At 41.1% G+C, this 21,769-nt stretch overlaps 1 protein-coding gene across 4 annotated transcripts in view; it reads left to right on the top strand.

Annotated features, from left to right (window-relative positions):
* The window catches only part of prr36b (proline rich 36b), a 67,400-nt gene that overhangs the window by 33,649 nt on the left and 11,982 nt on the right, over positions 1-21,769 (top strand). For all 4 annotated transcript variants that reach the window (XM_061885402.1, XM_061885406.1, XM_061885404.1 and 1 more), the window contains 2 exons: positions 372-1,049; positions 1,406-1,487. In XM_061885402.1, coding sequence (XP_061741386.1) covers positions 449-1,049; positions 1,406-1,487 — 683 coding nt within the window. In that variant the 5' untranslated portion in view covers positions 372-448. The remainder of the gene's footprint in view (positions 1-371; positions 1,050-1,405; positions 1,488-21,769) is intronic.

The following is a 21,769-nucleotide window of genomic DNA, read 5'->3' as shown; positions in this document are numbered from 1 at the left end:
CACGGAACTTGATTGATGTGGCTCTGTCGTTGAGCGTCGTTAGGAGTACAGGTTGTCACTGCAGTTCTTTTGTCATTTAAACAAACTTCTAAGAAAATTTCTTGTTTTGTAAGCTTGCAGTACTTTAGAATCAGTTCCTTATTTTCTTCTTAGAGATATCTTCTGTCTGATAACATAACCTTTAACGTGATTAGCTAGTGTACATTTTTTGTGTGTGATGAAGCTGCGATTAGCCATGTACTGTACTTTCATGTTTTGATTCCTCACCATAACAACATTCCAAAGTCTCTGCTGATAGACACAAAAGCAGACTCTGTTCCATGTTTGATCTTGCTGTTGTTTAACTTCTTTTATTCTATATCTCTCTGCAGACCAGACCTGTGTCCTGATCGGTGCTTATCCGATTAGATTGAAGTGAACTGGACGTACCACTTGTATACAAGAGGAGATGAAACCAGATGGGGTTATCTCAGCATCACTGGAGCCAATGGAAACTTTAGAATCCAGTCCAGTAAATGATGCAGCACTGGGGACGGAGCAGGAGCCCATCCAGGCAGCCATTGCAGTGGAGGAAGAAATGGCAAAGGAGCCTGTAGATGTGGTGCAACCTCTGCCAGAAAAGGTCAAGGAATCTCCAGCAGCCAAGACCTCTGGAGACCTCAAAGCCAAAACCACGAACAAGACCACATTGAAAACAAAAGCTGGCACGACCAACACGACCAAGAACACACCTGGCTCGCGGCCCAACACAGCCCAGAGCCGCCTGTCAAATGGCGTGTCGAAGCCCCAGACCAACGGTGTGACGAGGAAGACAACATCTGGCCTGGATAAAAAGAGCACTCCGACTTCCGCTGCTCCAAAAAAACCGACGACCATCGCTGGGGCCCCAGCTTCTAGGAGTACGGTCAAAGTGAGCGAGAGGAAAGTTGCGTCCCCTGCCACCAACGGCCCAAAGTCAGCAATGGGAACCGCGGCGATGAAGAAGGCGACATCTACAACAGTTAATGGTGTCAAAACCGGCACCGCAGCTGCTGCTAAAAAGCCCCCAGGTTGGTTGAAAATACGAAGAACAAAACCTCCTGATCAAAGTGTTACACACATCTACTCTACATGTCACAGGGCAGCTGCTGTTGGCAACTTATTCATTAACAGTAGTTCACAGCTCTAATTGGTAAAATGAGATACATTCACACACATATTAGATGGATTGAGTACACACATTAGACACGCAAGAGTGACTGCTGCATTCGCCCTAGATCTCCATGCTATACTGTACCAGAGAAATATGTCTGACCTATATTTCTTACCATTGTTTTTAATACTTAACCATCTCTCCTCTGTTGTCACCTTTCTCTTCCCCGAACACTCTTTTGTCCTCGTGTCCACGTATTTCCTTTGTTTCCAGCCCCCAAACCTGCTTCTGCGGCTCCCACAAAGTCCGCCACCGCAGCCAAGACTGATAAGGCCCTTGTATCCAAGACAACAAGGTAGGTGTGCCGAAGTTAAAGAAGCCTCACCAACGTTTGCCATACTACGATATATTTGTGTCAGTCCACAGGCAACATTCCCTCTGAGGCAGGCCTGGGTAATTATTTTGAATTGGTGGGCAAAATTTTGAGAAGAAAATGTGTCTGTGGGCCGGTATATCCGTCTGTCTGTGTGTGTGTGTGTGTGTGTGTGTGTGTGTGTGTATATATATATATATATATATATATATATATGTATGTATAAATATATTATATATATGTGTGTATATATGTGTGTGTATATATTTATACACACATGTATACATATGTACACACATATATACACACATATATATATATATTTATTTATACATATATATATATATATATATATATATATATATATATATATATATATATATATATTTATATATATAAATATATATTTATTTGTTTATTGGACGTGTCAAATGTTGTTTTTTTTCTCTCTTATGCAAGTAAAACACAAAAAGTATATACAAAATAGCCAGGGAAAAAAATCTTGTATCAGTCAAATTAACAATATTTTGGTACCGGTACCAAAATTATTTTTGATACTTTTCTGTACTTTTTTAGATAAAGGGGACCACCAAAAATGGCATTATTAGCTTTATTATAACAAAAAAATCTTAGGGTACATTAAACATATGTTTCTTAATGCAAGTTTGTCCTTAAATAAAATAATGAACATACTAGACAACTTGTCTTTTAGTAGTAAGTAAACAAACAAAGGCTCCTAATTAGTTTGCTGACATGTGCAGTAACATATTGTGTCATTTATCTACCTATTGTTTTGTCAACATTATTAGGGACAAGTGGTAGAAAATTAATTATTAATCTAGTTGTTCATTTATTGTTAATATCTGCTTGATTTTATCCTTTAACATGTTCTATCTACACTTCAGTTAAAATGTAATAATCACTTACTCTTCTATTTTTTGATACTTTACATTAGTTTTGGCTGAAAATTAGGTATCAATCTGATACCAAGTCATTACAGGATCTTACATTGGTCATATTCAAAGTCCTCATGTGTCCAAGGACATATTTCCTGAGTTTATAAACACAGTATGAATTAAAAAAAAACAAAATAAGATGTGATGCCAAAAAATATCGACGTAATCCTAGGAGCATCAACTAAATACGCTCTTGTACTTGGTATCATTACAGTGGAAGTTAGGTGTAGATGCACCAATGGTGTTTGTTTACATTTTCACGCCGGTGAGCTATTGTATCCTCCTACAGTGTGTAGTGAAGCATATTTAGCTATTCCTCATCCTGCAATGATTATGTTACCTGTATGAAACTGACTTTATTTGTCCCCATGGAGGCAAAGATTAGTGATTTACAAGTAGCTAAAACATCTGCGGCTGGACTTTAGCAATGTCTGAAAGCATCTCTTCCTGAGGGCGTTTCAGTGTTACAACTCACCTTTATCTTTAGTTTTTAAGGCAAAATGTTTTTCCCTTTTCTGTCTAAACACTGTGTCTGCTTGTAAGTACTCCGTGATTGTGCTTCTCTGCTTTTTTTTATTTTTTTTTTTAACATTTGTTTATTGGACATATCAAATGTTTTTTTTTCTCTCTCTCTCAAACAAGTAGCCACTGCTGCTGCTCACTGCTCCCCTCACCTCCCGGGGGGTGATCAAGGGAGATGTGTCAAATGCAGAGAATAATTTTGCCTCACCTAATGTGTGTGTGACAATCATTGGTGCTTTAACTTTAACTTTAACACACAAAAAGTATATATAAAATAAAAACAAACAAAAAATCATCCATCATTCAATTTAGTACAGGCAAATATTGACATGAAGCCACAGACAACTACACTCCTCAACGCCCCCAAGAAATACATTTAATTAAATTTATTTCCAGCGATAGACCAGCGAGTAACCTGATTTTCACCATAGTAGTCAGACTGGATACATTGCGTTGGAGGTGAGAACAGCACGGGAGTAGTTTGAATTTACAAAGCTCCTTATTTCGCAGCAAGAAGCAGTTGGCTGGCCTTCTTCAGCGATGAGCTCACTCGGTGCCTTTTCTGTTAAATAAATAGTGTCTAGGAATAAAGGACAATGATACCCCACGCCGAGGCTGAGACATGCTGGGGCTAAGTAGGCCAGCAACCACCCGATGTCGAAACAAGCCTCCTAGGAATGCCTTGCAGGGTTTGACTTTAAACACGTTTTAATAATAATAGAATTTGCAAAATTATGGAGTAAGTACAACATATTTTTTTGTGTTTGTTTTCAGAGTTCAAAGCCCAGCATCTGCTGTTTCTGTTTGTGTGGTATCATGTGTTCCTTTCTTGAGTCACACTACATATGTTGCAGCGAGAAGCTCAGGCAGGCTGAAAGAGACCTTTTGTCTGGTGATGTCTGGCGACATTATGAATCCGGTCTTATCGCTCAGACTCCCCCCCCAAGTTTGTTTGTCTATTATGCTCCACTATATAATCCTGCCAGGTGTGTCTGTGTGTTTGAACGCGTTGTTTGGTCAGCCACCTTACATCCCTGTTTGCCACTTGGAGTAAGTAAATATGAGCCATGGAATAATTAAATTACAACAGAAATAATCCATTAACATTTAGGACGAAGGTAGCCAGGCTGAATTAGAAGCCTCTATTTTGAAGCACCGCATGCCCCTTTGGCACTTCCCCCAGCTACCTGCCCTGGGTAGAGGTTGGATTGTGGAGATTACATTCAGATTACAGCTTTAGCCTGAGGTAGATGAGTAAACAGCTCATTAAAAGTTGTACACAAGGGCATGCAGAACTCTCTCTGTGCCATCTTTATCAACCATTGACTAGTTCACATGCTCCCTTTGGTCACATTTTACAGATTCAGCAATTTGCTTTGAGATCCGGCAGGTACAGTTTTACTGTACCTCATTTTACAAGTTTAAAGGAGCCATATGTAATAATTTCATGTCAAGTCATCATTAAATTACCCTGTTATGTCAGAAGGCATTAATAAATCATGTTCTTTTCCAATACCTCTATAACTGATAACAGTAGTTCAGCCGGGATATGCTCATTTCAAAATTAGATTTACAGCCCTGAAATGTTGTTAGTGTTTTCATTTTGAAGCCCCGCCCTCTACAGTTTGACCAATTAGAAAGCCTGTGATTGTGTCACATCCAGGTTGCCATTTACGCCTTTGTCTAGCTACTGCCACTGGTAAAGTTACTAAACATGCCAGACCTTAGTAAATCTAAAAGGTCTAGTTACAATTCTCAACTTATTCATGACAAAGCCAGGAACAAAACTAGGATTTGTATCGGGGATGCCTCTGAAAGATGAAGAGCATTGAAGGCGGAGAAGATTTTTAATCTGATGCCAAATTTGCTAATTTCCTCCTTGATAGATAAATCAGGCTTTTACCTTTTCTTATTACTAGTAATACATGGAAATGGACATTTGGTATGTAAACTATTGTCAGGTTCAAACACTGGTGACATCTATTAAACAGACAAGAAGCAAGGAATCATGCAGAGACAGAGTTCAATTTGGCTCAATGAGGACAGACGTATTTGGGCTGTACTCTAGTTACAGAACTAAACTACGCTCTAAAGTCCAGCCCACATGCTCCAGTATTTATTCGGGAGGTTCCTGGTTACATCACTGCAGCTGCTGCTAAAGGAATGGGGGTAATTTCAGTGGCCCCAATTAGACACAATATATGGTTATTCAGAAATGCAAATGTACTGACACTCGTGATATCGCCCTGTCTCTGCTTTGTCCGCGTCATGGTACTCGATGTTCGGCCTTGGTAGTCAGCAGGAGATTTTCACAACAAAGTTCTAAAGCTTAGTGATATATCAGATTGTAGGTGGGTTTATTTTGTACATTTCGCGTTCCTATTTAATTGTTTGTTGCATTTTTGTCGCGTTTTACTCGATTGTAAATTATGTCGATTGAAAGGGGGTGCGACATTCATATTTTGTCAATATATAGTGTAGGGGTGTAACGGTACACAAAAATTTCAGTTCGGTAAGTACCTCGGTTTAGAGGTCACGGTTCGGTTCATTTTCGGTACAGTAAGAAAACAACAAAATATAAATTTTTTGGTTATTTATTTACCAAATTTGTAAACAATGGCTTTATCCTTTTAACATTGGGAACACTATAATAATTCTGCCCACGTTAATCCACATTAAACTGCCTCAAGTTGCTTTGATTAAATAAAATGACAAAACCTTTATTCTACATATAAAAAGTGCAACATTAAACAGTTTCAAGTCAACGCATCATGCTTAATATATTACAGCATTTGGGAAGCCTGTAGTTGACTTTTAATATGTAAATGTTATATTTTTGTCAACATGTGATAGCAGGGACCCTGCCATTCAAAACTAGGCTGCTAATGATTAATGTAACTATAGCTGAAAAAATAGTACAATAGCAATAGGAGAGACTATTCATCCCTGAACACCATGGACTTCATGTTAGTTCATGTGAAATAACAGACAGACAGGGCTTTGCTGCCCCTAACACACGCACACAGGAAAATTAGCTGACATTACGCTAAGAGCTAATTAGCCCTCACCTCAAGCCAGAACTGCAAGTTAGCTGAGCTGCAGTTTAAGTTTCTAGAAGGTCAACGGGCTCATAGTGATGCTAGCAGTAGTTTTGACTTGGAAGTGTTTAGTACAATTTGGGCAGAGTACGCTGTCCGCTGCTAAACACATATCTGCTCGACGCTCAAGCATTGACTACATCGCTCTGAATACGCACTGCTGATTGGCTTTGTAGGTAACCAATCAGATGGTTGTGTGGGCGGGACAATGCTGGGTGCTGAGACAGAGGCAGAAAGCAGAGCAGCTTGTTAAGACTTTAGCTTACAAACTCGTTCGATACACCTCCGAACCGGACCGAAACAGTTCAATACAAATACACGTACCGTTACACCCCTAATTCAGTGTTTTATCGTTCATAGAAAAAGGTAAAATTCTATTACATTTTTTAAGGCAGTCTGTCAACGTTTTTAGCATTCAATCAGACATTATTGTGAGGTTTTGTATTAGTGTTCCTAGAAATAGATATACCGCTCCACAGACACATTTTCTTCTTTAATTTGACCCCCTAGTCAAAATAATTGCCCAGGCCTGGTTTAGGGGGTGGCTCTTTGTTATTAACAACAAAACGCTGCGGGAAACCCTGGTTGTGATGTCTTTTAGTGACAATCTACAATCTAAATAGTCGTGAAAATAAAGAAAACCCATTGAATGCAAAGGTGTTTCTAAACTTGTGGCCTGTACTGGATATATAGCAGAACAATCCCAGGGCTATAATTAGACAGAACATTGTATAAAATCTCACTTAGTGTGATTATTATCTACCTAAACAGTTATTTGGGATGTATCTAATTAAAAAATGGGTTCTTGTGAAATCAAATGTGTTACAATTAAAAGCTGTGCAGCTACGATCATCACAGATAACTCCGCCCTCCACAAAACCGTGCACGCTTTGGGGCATACGACGTTAAGTGTGTGCGTGCATGTCAGTATCCGTCCACGTGATCTGCTTTGACAAGGACATACATTTCTTCTCTAATTAGATTGTGCCCCTTCCCTACCTTGCCCAAATCCTTAATTCAGGCCCGCTATCAGCGGAGAAGTAGAGCGCTCGACAACCGCATTAATTGCCTCACCAGACTTCCCATGTCTGCGTGGTTGTCACTCATGCATATGTCTGCCCACTGTTACTCCGACGGCCACTTGGATGGAATCCATGCGCTGTAAGCTCCAGCTGGGAGACAAATGTTATCTAATTGACATGGGTTTGGTTTAAAGCTTTCTCCGCAGCTTTTAGAAAATTAAACTTAAGATTCTTGGGTTTGTGCCATTAGCTTTGTACTACCATGCCTGGGTGCATGGACCATATTTAATATGGTACTATAATGCAGGCTTGTATATTTACCGAATGTACCATATTTGTCAGTGCGTTCCTCTTGATGATGATTATAGAGACGGTAAGGGAGGGCTGGAACACATGGTGCATGCAGCACAGTAAAGTGAAAGGAAAATGGTGGCTTCCAGAAGCTACAATGGCAGAATAAGCCGCGTCCCTGCTGAGGAGGCCATTACTGCCGTGGGTTGTATCAGACAAGTAGTGATGTCCAATAATATCGGACTGTGGATGTTTTTGGCCGATAAATGCTTTAAGATGTAATATCAGAAATTATCGGAACCGGTTTTAAAAGGATTGGTATCGGTTTCAGAGAGTAAAATGTATGACTTTTTAAAACGCCGCTGTGTACACAGCCGTAGGGAGAAGTACAGAGCGCCAATAAGCCTTAAAGGCACTGCCTTTGCGTGCCGGCCCAATCACACTATCTACGGCTTTTCACACACACAAGTGAATGCAAGGCATACTTGGTCAACAGCCATACAGGTCACACTGAGGGTGGCCGTATAAACAACTTTAACACTGTCTGACAGTCGCTTGCTGTCGTGCGGGTTCCAGGGACCACCAAGGAAGGACATTCTGGCGAGCAGGTTTTGACTTCTTTTATTTTTCGGTACCATAGTCTCTTCCGGGTTGCTCTTCAGCCTTGCCGTTCGCTGCTCACTTTTCCGCTCCAGCTTTTCAGCTTTGTGCGTCGTCTTCTTCCTTGGGCTCTTTTTCGCTCTCGCTCGGCATCTGCCACTTGTTGGCTCTGTTTCCTCTCTCCGTCTCTCTTCTCCACGTCCACGGCTGCTGCCCTTTTACACAGTGCAACAGGACTCTTTAATTGTGCCCAGCTGGCCGATCCACGCACCCGATAGTATTTGCGGCGTCGATCCCGGCGCGCTCCGCCTCGCCGGTTGCTTGCCGTCCACGCCTCCATGCCGCCATCTTGCAGGGGGCCCTGCCTCGCTGTCGGACTGCCGGGTCAGCCTCTCCACACACTGTTACAAATATGTGCCACACTGTGAACCCACACCAAAGAAGAATGACAAACACATTTCCACTTTAATCTACTTCAAGAAACTCTTCAAACTTAAAGTGTTTAAAAAAGTACAAAGAAGAAGAATCATGATAAGCATTCTGAATTTATTCATCCATCCATTCTTTCATTCTCAAAATAATCTTACTTCTCTCTTCTTATGGAATATAACTTACTTCACCAATTGTTTATTTGTTTATTTTTATTGTGATTACTTATGGAGTATATTGTGAATACATTGCAAATAGGAAGTGAACAAATGTTTTATCAACTTTTATGTAAAAGAAAAGGGGTAGGATTAAATAAGCTCTGCTTTTTCCTACTCCTTTTCGAACATGTTGAAAAGAGAAACTGAAAATTGTGATGTATCATGTTGTATGCTTGCATGTTCCAAATAAACTCAAACTCAACTCATTTCGGGAGAACATCCGCACCGTAACACAACATAAACACAACAGAACAAATACCCAGAACCCTTTGCAGCACTAACTCTTCCGAGACGCTACAACAGGGGTAGGGAACCTATGGCTCGCGAGCCAGATGTGGCTCTTTTGATGACTGCATCTGGCTCTCGGATAAATCTGAGCTGACATTGCTTAACACGATAAGTATTGAATAATTCCACTTGTATTCACAGTGTTAAAAATAAAGTTAAAAATATATAACATTCTCATGCATTTTTATGTTCAAGAAATTGCATTAATGGTAAGAAGTCATTTATTTATTATTGGTTAGTGTGGGGCTTGCCTTCTAGGGGGTTCTTAAGACCACCAATCACCAACATGAGAGCCTGTTTCAGGGTTACAATATTGTTTTATTATTCAATAAGTCTCTCAGTTGCTTTCCAACAATTTGTCTTTTTCTCTTTTGTTCTCGCTCGCGCTCTGGCTCCAGCCCCAACCCCGTCCCTCCTCCTGGCTGCTGCTTATAACATTGCGACAGATGATTAGATAACAAGGCCCAGGTGGGCCATCTACGCACCTGTCGCTGATTTCGAGGCCGGTCCTGGCAACACCCTGCTTCGCTGCAGGCCCGCAGGCCACGCCCCCTCCACAGTTAGCTTCAGAATAACAATGTTATTAAAAAGAATAAGAGACCCATTATACTCTACAAATGTTGGTCTTACTCAAAAATTCACGCGTTTAGTTGTGTTTAGTGTTAAAAAAAATATTACATGGCTTTTCGGAAATACATTTTAAAATATTTGGCTTCTTGGCTCTCTCAGCGAAAAAGGTTCCCGACCCCTGCGCTACACTATACATCCCCCCGGCAACCCCTACCCCTCACCTCAACCCCGCCCCCCCAACCCCACCCACCTCAACCTCCTCATGCATGTCCCAAATTCCAAGCTGCTGTTTTGAGGCATGTGAAAAAAAATAATGCACTTTGTTACTTCAATAATAAATATGGCAGTGCCATGTTGGCATTTTTTTCCATAACTTGAGTTGATTTATTTTGGAAAACCTTGTTACATTGTTTAATGCATCCAGCGGGGCATCACAACGAAATTAGGCATAATAACGTGTTCATTCCACGACTGTATAAATCGGTATCGGTTGATATCGGTAACTAAGAGTTGGACAATATCGGATATCGGCAAAAAAGCCATTATCGGACATCTCTACAGAGAAGTCCTTTTCAGTAAACATACACGATCGTGTGAAAGCATTCTGCTACTTCTGACCTGCTGTGAAAACGTCCACTTCCTATTTTTTTTTAACTAAGAAATACACCTCGCGGTGGCGCTGTTATTAAAGCCCAAAGTTAGTTACCCCATCAATGGCCAAGTGTGAAAGCATTCCCCCGCTTCCAGGACCGGACCGTCTGAGAAATGGTTCTTAGCCTGCCTGCATATACACTTTATGCTTGAGTAATACAAGTGTGAATGCTGATGGGACAACAACACCGGATATGATGTCACCAAATGTGAGTGGAACTAGCATAGACTAGAATAGAAAGTGCTTTATTGATCCCAGGGGGAAATTCAGCACCACAGTTCGCTCACAATAAACAATAAACTCTTAGATATTTTTTTACATGTGAATAATATAAATACAATCTATTATACATTCAAGTACAGTCAAAAAAGAACATACGCAATATACCATCTGATGGCTGTCTGTATGAAGAACCTCCTGTGTTGTTCCGTGTTGCATTTTGGGAGTCTGAGCCTTCCACTGAACGTGTTCATTCTCTCCGCAAGGTCCGAGTGTAGTGGGTGGGAGGTGTTGTCCATAATGGCGAGGAGCTTTTCTAGACTTTTCCTCTCTGACACCAGCAAGTTAGCAAAACCCAACAGAAGCCTGAGTGAGACTCATCAGAAAATGATACATATAATAAACGGGAATAAATTTCAAGGCCATATGTGAGGCCAGAAGCATAAATACAGTAATTAAACATACTTGCCTCTTTTCAACCAAGTGTTTGTTGGTGTTCATTATTACAGTTAGCTGATTTTGCCCGAATGCAGACTCCTTGCAAAACATCTCCAGGAACCCTTATGATATATGTATGCAGTTTATATCATCCTCGTCACATCTCACCTCGTAAAATGTCATGTTTTTTTCACTTCCAACTTGGGCTTGGCGATATGGCCTTTTTTTAATATCTCGATATTTTCAAGCCATGTCACGATACATGATATATATCTGGATATTTTGCCTTAGCCTTGAATTAACACTTGATGCATATAATCACAGCAGTATGATGATTGTACATGTCTACTTTAAAACATTCTTGTTCATACTGAATTAATATGTGCTCATTTTAGTGAAGTGAAGTGAATTATATTTATATAGCGCTTTTCTCAAGTGACTCAAAGCGCTTTACATAGTGAAACCCAATATCTAAGTTACATTTAAACCAGTGTGGGTGGCACTGGGAGCAGGTGGGTAAAGTGTCTTGCCCAAGGACACAACGGCAGTAACTAGGATGGCACAAGCGGGAATCGAACCTGCAACCCTCAAGTTGCTGGCACGGCCACTCTACCAACCGAGCTATGCCGCCTTTTAAACTTTCATTCAGAGAGGGAAATCACATGATTGATTGATTGAAACTTTTTATTGGTAGATTGCACAGTACAGTACATATTCCGTATAATTGACCACTAAAAGGTAACACCCGAATAAGTTTTTCAACTTGTTTAAGTCAGGGTCTTCGTTAATCAATTCAGCTAAGTCAATTGACTAAAACTGGATTTATTAAACAGTTATTAAGCAGTGGCACAAACATTCATGTCATTTCCAAAACAGAAAGTGCAAGATTGTCAGAGACATTTTAAAACAAGCTATTAGTGCACTTTTGTGCATGATGTCACTAAGATGACATATCAAAACAACACTAAAATAAAGTGCACTTTTTGTACAGAACGCCATTACAATAGTTTAAAACAAATAAAGTGCACTTTTGTGCATGATGTCACAAAAGATATTTCAATAACTGTCAAATAAAAATGAGCTGCATAATAGGAAATCAAATAGTGTTTGTCCTTCGCTATGTGGTAGGTTACTGTGGACATTATCTCCTTTTGTTGTTGACTTAATTTTTTTCATACGGTGTTGATCTGGAAATGTTTGCCTCTGCATTTTGTTGGTGTGGCACCGAATGGAGATGTTGACATGGGGAGTTTCAAACACTCTTCATTCTCAAGCAGGTGACTTTTCAAATTATGCTACATATTAGCAGTAATGCTACTTTTGGTAGCAACGCTTTTGCCCCACACTTTACAAATTACGGTTGTCTGTTCGATATATTCCCACTTGAAGCCAAACCACCGCCAGACAATGGACCCCCTGCTGTTTTTCTTGGGAATTAATTCTTCCTTTATTTGTTACCAGATTGGCACCTTCTTTCTCTCGTATTACCACCCGCACCACAGCTAACGTTACCCATGCTGCTACCTCTCTGCTCCGTAAGGGCGTATACGTATGTGACGTATGTAAGAAGTTGCACTTGCTCTCTATGAGTAGGAGAGACAAGAAAGAGTGGGAAAAGCAAGCAGTGTAATGCCAGCAGCTAAAAGCAACTGCGTGAGAACGTATACTCGAATATCACGATATAGTCATTTTCTATATCGCACAGAGACAAACCCGCGATATATCGAGTATATCGATATATCGCCCAGCCCTAATTCCAACAAAGAAACAAATGTCCCTTGGGTGTATGCGATGTAGAAGACGTCATGTTTTGGACGCATGACTTTTGTCAGACAATGGACTTGTTACATCCACGGTCCAATCAAGGCCCAGCTTTCTGCATATGTTTAACTGAACATTAGTCCAGACTACAAGTGTGAACACACACTTATGTCGGAGGCTGAGTGAATTTGAGCATCAGTGGTTGCAAACATGAAAGCCATCTTTCTTGGGAGGCTAATTGCCCATAAGTCATTGACCATGTGTCCAAAGAATGTAAACATTACGGATAGATCTGTATTCCATGTAAGGTAGTTTTCTTCCAAAGCATTAAGCTGTGCCACAAATGCCACTTTGTCCTTTGAAAAACTATAACACCGCGTCTTATGTTTTTACGTGACATGACTTTTTACGACATTAAAGGAAACAACAAGAGATCACTGTTTGAATTCGCTGTTCAAACGCAGACGTGGCAATAGGCCAGGTTATTTGTTTGCTCATCAGGTGACGTTCCAATTCTGCTTTTATTTCCCTGCCATCCACTCAGCACGCCATTCTCTCGTATTAGTCATGCTATTTTCCTCATTGATGGTCCCTCTGGGACAGTAAATTATTGCAGTGGATTCAATTCGCCCTCCTTGTGATCTAACAAATTGCCGCTGATGTAATGGTCTGACAGTAAATGTGTGCGGTGGTCAGGTCTTGTGCCCCAGACACTTTTGCAGGGGCAGTAAATCATCCTGGTGGGTGTGGCCAATGACTGTGCAATGCAGTCTTCCATTGCCTTGGTTTTATAGAGCTGCACCGCAGACCTTATTAGCAAATGGATATAGTGTTAATCAGTGGGAGGAGTAATGCAAGACAGGGCATAAGGAAGTATTGTTGTCTAGTGGTTTGAGTGTAAAGTTGTGTTTTGTGGAAGCTTGTAATCATGACCAATATACTTTGACATTTCAGTTGAATGAACAAAATCCGTTTACAGATGCGAGTCGACTTCCTTGTTAGTTTTAACTATTATCAGGACCCGATCATGGGATTTTTTTGACTGATCGGCTATTGACTGATGAGCTGCTGGGCCCTGCCCATCTTTACCCAGTGTTTTACATCAGAGGTGTCAAACTCAAATACAGAGTGGGCCAAAATTTAAAACTGAACAAAGCCGCGGGCCAAGGTTGAACAAATTAACGTTTTATTAGAGACCCAAATAAGTTTTGCATTGAATATTGAACAAGCAAGGCTTATATAACTGTATAGTGACAAGCAAAATAGAGTTTCAAATGATAATAATAATAAATAAAACATATCAATGGCTATCAAATAAAATGTAAATAAAAATGGGGGGGGTCGGAGTTTGGTGGTAGCGGGGGTGTATATTGTAGCGTCCTGGAAGAGTTAGTGCTGCAAGGGGTTCTGGGTATTTCTTCTGTTGCGTTTGTCATTCTTGTTTGGTGTGGGTTCACAGTGTGGCGCATATTTGTAACAGTGTTAAAGTTGTTTATACAGCCACCCTCAGTGTGACCTGTACGGCTGTTGACCAAGTACACCTTGCATTCACTTGTGTGTGTTAAAGCCGCATGTATTATGTGACTGTGCTGGCACGTTGTTTGTATGGCGGAAAAGCGGACGTGACGGCAGGCTGTAGAGGACGCTAAAGGCAGTGCCTTCAAGACACATCCCCAATATTGTTGTCCGGGTGAACTTTAACTCCTCCCACTGGATCTTTCCTAGTTACCGATCAACCTGACTAGGATTTAAACCCAGTCCTCTTTGATTGGGAGATGCCTGTTTTGACCACTCAGCCATCCTTGGTCTTCTTAAAGGGAAATTTCGGGCCCCAATGAAATTTTTAATTGAGAACCTGTCTCAGTAAACTATTATATAAAAGCTATCCTAGTTACCGATTGATCTGACTGGGATTTGAACCCAGTTCCTTTTGATTTGGAGCGAGCTGTTTAACCATTTTCGGGAGCGGCACTGAACTTCGGGAGTCTCCCGGGAAAATCGTGAGGGTTAGCAAGTACGAGTATCAGCGGTGAATGCGGTGTTACAGAGGCACCGCCGCTGAATAATATCGGCGAGCCAGCTCTAATCTTAATTTGATATTACCTCAAGGGCCAAATGAAATTACACGGTGGGCCAGAGTTTGACACCCATGGTTTACATGCACAAAGATTGTACTCGAATGAAATATTCCTTCAAAAAAGGAATGCAGACCTAGGGAGACACAAGTACGTTTCAGGGATTCTTGTAACACACTTGCAGGAGGTGTGTGCGTGAATTCCAGGAGGGTGCATGTCTTACTAGAACACCGGCTCGAATTTGAGAGCAAGCTGCAACAAAGGCGTTGTCTTCACAGCAGAAAGTCAGTGTTCAAAAACAAGAGAAAAAAAAAGGTGCCATTAAAAAGGTCTTAAAAAGTCTTAAATTTGACTTGCTGAAACCTGCAGATACCCTGTACAGAAGTTACACTATTAATATATCCATCCAATATACATAAGAGTAAGATGTAATTATAATAATGTATGATTGTAAATAGCTTGTTGGTTAGCGACACATTTAAGTAAATAAAACAATTTTAAATCAAAATTCCCTTGTCGATCAAAAAAGTTTTTCTAAGTCTTAGTCTTAAACACTCAGGATAGAGAAGATTTCAAAAACTACTATTGTTTATTTATTCATTTATTGATTACTGTAATAGATTCTACCCGTGGCCTTAATGAACTCTCTGAACTGAAACTCTTCTTTGTGAGATTGCCTCAGGGCTAATAGTCCTGACAGGGATTAGTTTAGCTTTGCGACTTAGCAATGGCTGTTGGGCCAACAAGAGGACAACACATATGAACAACAGTTTGCTGCCATCTTGACGTGTTATTCTGTCCCTTTGTGCCTGACCTTTGCCTAAACACAATCTGTGGTCTCGGCGTCCTATGTCAGTACGACTGTTTGCATCACTTGTACGATGTGAGATTCGTCGGGTCTTCCGTTTTTTTTTCCCCCCCAAACAGCACTCCCGTTGTTTTCTGTCCTCCAAAAAGTGACAACGGCGCTCCACTGGCAATGTTTACCAAAATAGCACCAGTGTGACCGAGTTTAGCCAACAGTTACCATTGTCTTCTTTGGACACCTGCAGGGAAATGGAAGCGGAGGGAAAACAACAGTCATGATCTCATTTTGAGAGGATTATTTGACAATAAAATGCCCAAGATGCCCTAATTCGCATGACTGCATCTTTCCCGATGTGTCTACTCTGAGCTTTGTCCAGTATTAATATCCAGCCTGTTTATTTCTGCTGCATAATTGTCATTCATTATTTGTTATATGATTTGTGGTCTTTACCCCTTGCTTTTTAATTTGCTGTTTGGATGGCGTGACTCCTAATTTAAACCCAGGACTCACTGCCGATGACTGGGAACAAAGCAGAACCAGCAGGCAGCCATGTTCTCGCACAGTTCTCCTTTCTCAGTTCCGATAATTGAGGGCATTCGTATTTGCAACCAAGCTGGCGTTATCATTACTCCTCAGGCAAACTTATTAGTTTCTCGCTGTGTGTCTCAGCGCGCCCATGGCAACGAACCACATGAGTCATCTGATTTTGCAGCTCCAGCGCCTTCCTGGGATCTTTACTTTAACTAATCCCTGTTCTCAATGAGGTCTGTTGTGATGAGACAAAGACAGGCTGTTTGTCTCTGACTACAAGCTGTACTCTGGATTTTATACTGCAGCCAAATGGCCCTTATTTATGCACAATAAATCTTATTGTCCTCGGTGTCGTTCAGATGACGGCGATCATGATTACAGAATGATTGAAAGCAAAACATACAGTAATTAGATAATCAATGGAGCAATGTTTTCAGATAACGACCTCCTTGCCAAACATTGGGAAACCTCTTGTAATCTCAAAACACCAATAAGTGAACAACCGGCACTGAATACAGCTGTGCCAATTCCCTTTTTCCATTTGCAGAACAAAGCACAGTGATAAGATAAATGTAATGGGATGAATATTTCCCCCGGCCCCACCACTCATTTCTCCCTGGCCTGGTTCCTCTCCAACGCTCTATAAAGTAGTCTTGCCCTTTCAGATGATCCCTATTACTTTGATGAGGAACACTGTCTTTGACAAACTGCATCTCTACTGCCAGCACTATTCTTTTGTAGAATACCACTGTCCTTCTCTGTCAATCTTTAGTTTATTTTCATTTCATTTCCTCCATCTCATTTTAAATGTTTTGTTTCAGCTTACACTTCAGTGGTTTTAATATTAGTGAGAGTATGTCTTAAGCAGACAACTTGTGCTGCTCTTTTGTTTCTTTCAACTAGTTCAGCAGAGTAGCTTTTGTTGTCCTACATTGTCCTACATTTCACAGTTGCACCTCCATCCATCCATCCATTTTCTACCGCTGGTCCCTTTCAGACATTGCACATGAGAAGGTTTAGTAAGTATAAATAATTTTACCGTATTTTCTGGACTATCGAGCGCACCAACTAAAGTTTAGGGTGTCATGTCTTGGTGATCATGTTTAGTCTGGCTATGTTCTGTTTGGTTTTTGCATTTTGTCAGTTCCTGTTTTTTTCACTCCCTGTTTTGTTTCCGTGTCAACCCATTAGTTTTCACCCGTCCTCATGTCACGCATCTGATTCATTTGGACTCATGCACCTGTTAATCACCACAGCACTTTTTAAGCCTGTAGTTGCCAGGCAGTCAGCCTGGCGACATCACCCTCTACACACTCCTGATTGCTCACTTCTTGCCATAGTTTCATGCTTTTAACATCATGCCATAGTTTCATGCTTTTCACGTCACAGCAAGTGTAGTTTTGTCTTATGTCCTTAGTCTGTTTGTGTTAGTTTTGTTTTCTTAGCCAAGTTTTGAATCTCTGCAGATATATATGTTATGAAAGGAGTTATTTACACAGAAAAATGTTGTAAATGTTTATTTACATACCATAATTGTTTCCAAACAGTGTCTGTCACACGGCAGTAAAACGGCTGATCAAACAAAACCAAAGTCATTGTTATGGACCCACTTGCTGCGGAAGCTAGCTCTTCAATCAGCTAAATAGACACAATGACTCCACAGTGACGTTCAGGTGAATTTACGAAACTGAAACAATACAAAAATAATGCCGGTGTAAGTTAACAATACTAACACAGGCACTCGTAAGAGTGTTAGCATATTAGCTATTACTAACGACGCTGGCATCATTACATTACAATAGCACGTACAAATATGCATAAAAACACTCCTACGGACGTCACACATGGGACGATTTAGTAAGTATTAACAGTTTTAGTTTTACTGTAAAACACAAAAACGTTTCGAGTGATGGACGGCCAGAATACAAAAAAAAAAAATTAAATCATCCATCCATCTATTTTCTGCCGCATGTCACTTTCGGGGTCGCGGGGGTGCTGAAGCCTATCTTAGCTGCATTCGGGCGGAAGGCGGCGTAAACCCTGGACAAGTCGCCAGCTCATCACAGGGCCAACACAGATAGACAACATTCAACCTCAATTTATGAATTCAATTGGTTCTTGAACATGGTTGGAACACTCAAACGTTCGTATATTGAAGCAGATTTCCCAGTAAGAATTTAATGTAAACTTGACTAATGGGTTCTCTAGCATCGACAAGTCCCTATTTTATAAAAAAAAATGCACACTTTGAAGACAATAAGTGTGTGTGTGTGTGTGTGTGTGTGTGTGTGTGTGTGTGTGTGTGTGTGTGTGTGTGTGTGTGTGTGTGTGCGTGTATAAATATATATATATATATATATATAATCACAAGACTACTTTATCTCTACAGAACTGTTTCCTGAAACAGTTGCGCTCTACCACGGTATCGAGCACTACGCTCTGGATAATCTAATTAAGGCATATATATATATATATATATATATATATATATATATGTTTTTTTTGTGATAGAGTGATTGGACCACATACTTGTTGGTCACAAAAATATATTCGTGAAGTTTGGTTCTTTTATGAATTTATTATGGGTCAACTAAAAATGTGACCAAATCCGCTGGGTCAAAAGTATACATACAGCAATGTTAATGTTAATATTTGCTTACATGTCCCTTGGCAAGTTTCACTGCAATAAGGCGCTTTGGGTAACCATTCACAACCTTCTGGTTAAGTTTTTGACCACTCCTCTTGACACAATTGGTGCAGTTCAACGAAATGTGTTGGTTTTCTGACATGGACTTGTTTCTTCCGCATTTTCCACACGTTTATGTCAGGAATTTAGGAAGGCAATTCTAAAACCTTAATTCTAGCCTGATTTAGCCATTCCTTTGCCACTTTTGATGTGTGCTTGGGGTCATTGTCCTGTTGGAACACCCAAATGTGTCCGAGACCCAACGTCCGGACTGATGATTTCAGGTTGTCCTGAAGAATTTGGAGGTAATCCTCCTCTTTCATTGTCCCATTTGAAGCACCAGTTTCATTGGCAGCAAAACAGCCCCAGAGCATAATACTCCAACCACCATGCTTGACGGTAGGAATGATGTTCCTGGGATTAAAGGCCTCACCTTTTCTGCTTCAAACATCCATCCATCCATTTTCTACCGCTTATTCCCTTTTGGAGTCGCGGGGGGCACTGGCGCCTATCTCAGCTACAATCGGGCGGAAGGCGGGGTACACCCTGGACAAGTCGCCACCTCATCGCAGGGCCAACACAGATAGACAGACAACATTCACACTCACATTCACACACTAGGGCCAATTTAGTGTTGCCAATCAACCTATCCCCAGGTGCATGTCTTTGGAGGTGGGAGGAAGCCGGACATATTGCTGGGTATTGTAGCCAAACAGCTCATTTTTTGTTTCATCTGACCACAGAATTTTCCTCCAGAAGATCTTATCTTTGTCCATGTGATGTCAGATGAAACAAAAATGGAGCCACAATACCCATCAATATGTTTGGAGGAGAAAAGGTGAGGCCCTCAATCCCAGAATTTGACCCTTGGTGGAATAAGTTTGGACACGCGTGAATTTTTAGCATTAAATTTATAGCTTTTTTCGCATTACATTACAATTTTCTGCTCTTTTTTTACGTTTTCACTGTTATTTTCTTATCCAAGATAATGCTGTGGGCCAACAAAACTAGAGCTGCGGACTTCACTGTGGACACCCCTATGTTGACATAATGTTTTTTGCATAGTCAAGATAGTTCTCAAGTGTAAAAGACATGCAATTGATACAGTCCTTGCAATTTTTCTATTAAAATTTAAATAAGAAATACAGGGCAGCACGGTGAAAAAGGGATTAGTACGTCTGCCTCACAGGTCCTGGGTTCGATCCTGCGCTCGGGATCCTTCTGTGTAGAGTTTGTAAGTTCTCCCTGTGATTGTGTGGGTTCTCTCCGGCTACTCCGGCTTCCTCCTACCTCCAAAGACTTGCATTTGGGAAGAAGATGATTGACAACACCTAATGGTCCCTAGTGTGTGAATGTGAGTGTGAATGTTATCTGTCTATCTGTGTTGGCCCTGCGATGAAGTGGCAACTTGTCCAGATTGTACCCCGCCTTCTGCCCGATTGTAGCTGAGATAGGCACCAGCGCCCTCTGCAAACCCAAAGGGAATACGCTGTAGACAATGGATGGATGGAATACAACATTTTGATAGAAAGATGATGCACATTATTTCCCGGCATTCGAGGGCCACATAAAACAACGTGGCGGGCCAGATCTGGCCCCTGGGTCCTGAGTTTGACACATGCATGAAAGCAATCTGTTTTTAGTGGTCTTGTCATAGCAATTTTGTCAAAACACAGTTTTGTACTTTTGAAAAACCACATCCCTGTTCTGTCACCGCCTGTTGACTCGGGGCTTCAATCATAACTCATGTTTCCAGAACCAGTTCCAAATTGTGACTCGCCCAGTATTTGCTCATGCACCACGAGCGGGCTTGTAACACAGCCTATGGTTCCACCGACGGGAACCAGAAAAGTTATTTTTGCCTGTTCGCTATTAAACATTAATGTGTCTTCACTCTCCCTGCTGCTCCCTTTCTGCTGGGGCAGACTTGTTTCTTAATTTAGAAACAGGCAGTTCGTGTAGCTTGTAGCCTCAAGACCGCACACCCGAGCCTTGTCAGGGCGACGAGATGTGGGTGACTTTACTCAGACCTGACACAGTCCGCTTCAGGGCGAGGAAGCAAGCACAGCACGCAGGCTGAAGCGCACTGCCCCACGTGTTCTTCCCTCATGGGATCAGGATATTGTCCAGAGACCAAGGATTGCGTGAACCTCGGCTGGGTTACATACATTGTCGTTAACTTCCTGTCCCACTTTACTGTTCCTCAGGGAAGTTTTTCATGAGACTGTAATGTTTTGTCCTAATCAACCGGGTAGGGAGGTAGACACGGATGCTGATTCACTTACTAAAACGTGTCACATCCTAATTACAAGTTGCTATAATGGATTTCCAACTGTCCTTGACAGAGTAGTTTTTGGGTTCAGATCCTTTCCTTAAACTGCTTAAGCATGGATTTGGGTTGATGTCACATTTGGACTTCTGGGTAAGGTCAGTTTCCGGTCAGCACTAATTAACACTAATCTAGTCTATCCTTCACTTACAAGGTTATTTTTTTTTGGGCATTGATGCTTTTCAGAATCAGAATCAAAAATACTTTAATAATCCCAGGGGGTAAATTGACATTTTCAGCACAATCCCATTCAATATCAGACAAACATTACAGGGAGACAGAACAGGATCGCTGACGGCTCTGCCAACTTCTGGTGCCCCTAACAAAAATGGTGGGAAACAAGGAGGAAGGGGGGAGAAAAATATATATATTCATGCCTGGGCCCCTGGAGAGAGGGTCCAGACTCCGGCCAAGGAAGAAAAAGAAGATCTTAGCCATAGCACACAATAACATGTGTGTAAGTGGGAAACATAAAACATCAAAGACAAAAAAGGACATTAAAGACATTAAACGAGCAGAGCTGATGAAACCAGCCACTTCTACACACAGCCATAAAAGTAAAACAACAAAAATAAACAAAATGACATATACACTGTGGTGTCCATGCAACCAGCCACTTCTACACACAGCCACAAAAGTAAAACAACAACAAAAAAAATAAAAATAAAATATACACTGTGGTGTCCTCTGCGGTGTTCCACGCCATCGTCTGCTGGGGTTGGGGAAGCATGGCCAGAGACAGGAGCAGACCCAACAAAGCAACCGAGAGAG

Source organism: Nerophis ophidion, linkage group LG23 (genome assembly GCF_033978795.1).
Source record: "Nerophis ophidion isolate RoL-2023_Sa linkage group LG23, RoL_Noph_v1.0, whole genome shotgun sequence".
NCBI lineage: Eukaryota > Metazoa > Chordata > Actinopteri > Syngnathiformes > Syngnathidae > Nerophis > Nerophis ophidion.
The sequence above is the reverse complement of the archived record's forward strand: the minus strand, read 5'-3'. Positions and strand labels throughout refer to the sequence as shown.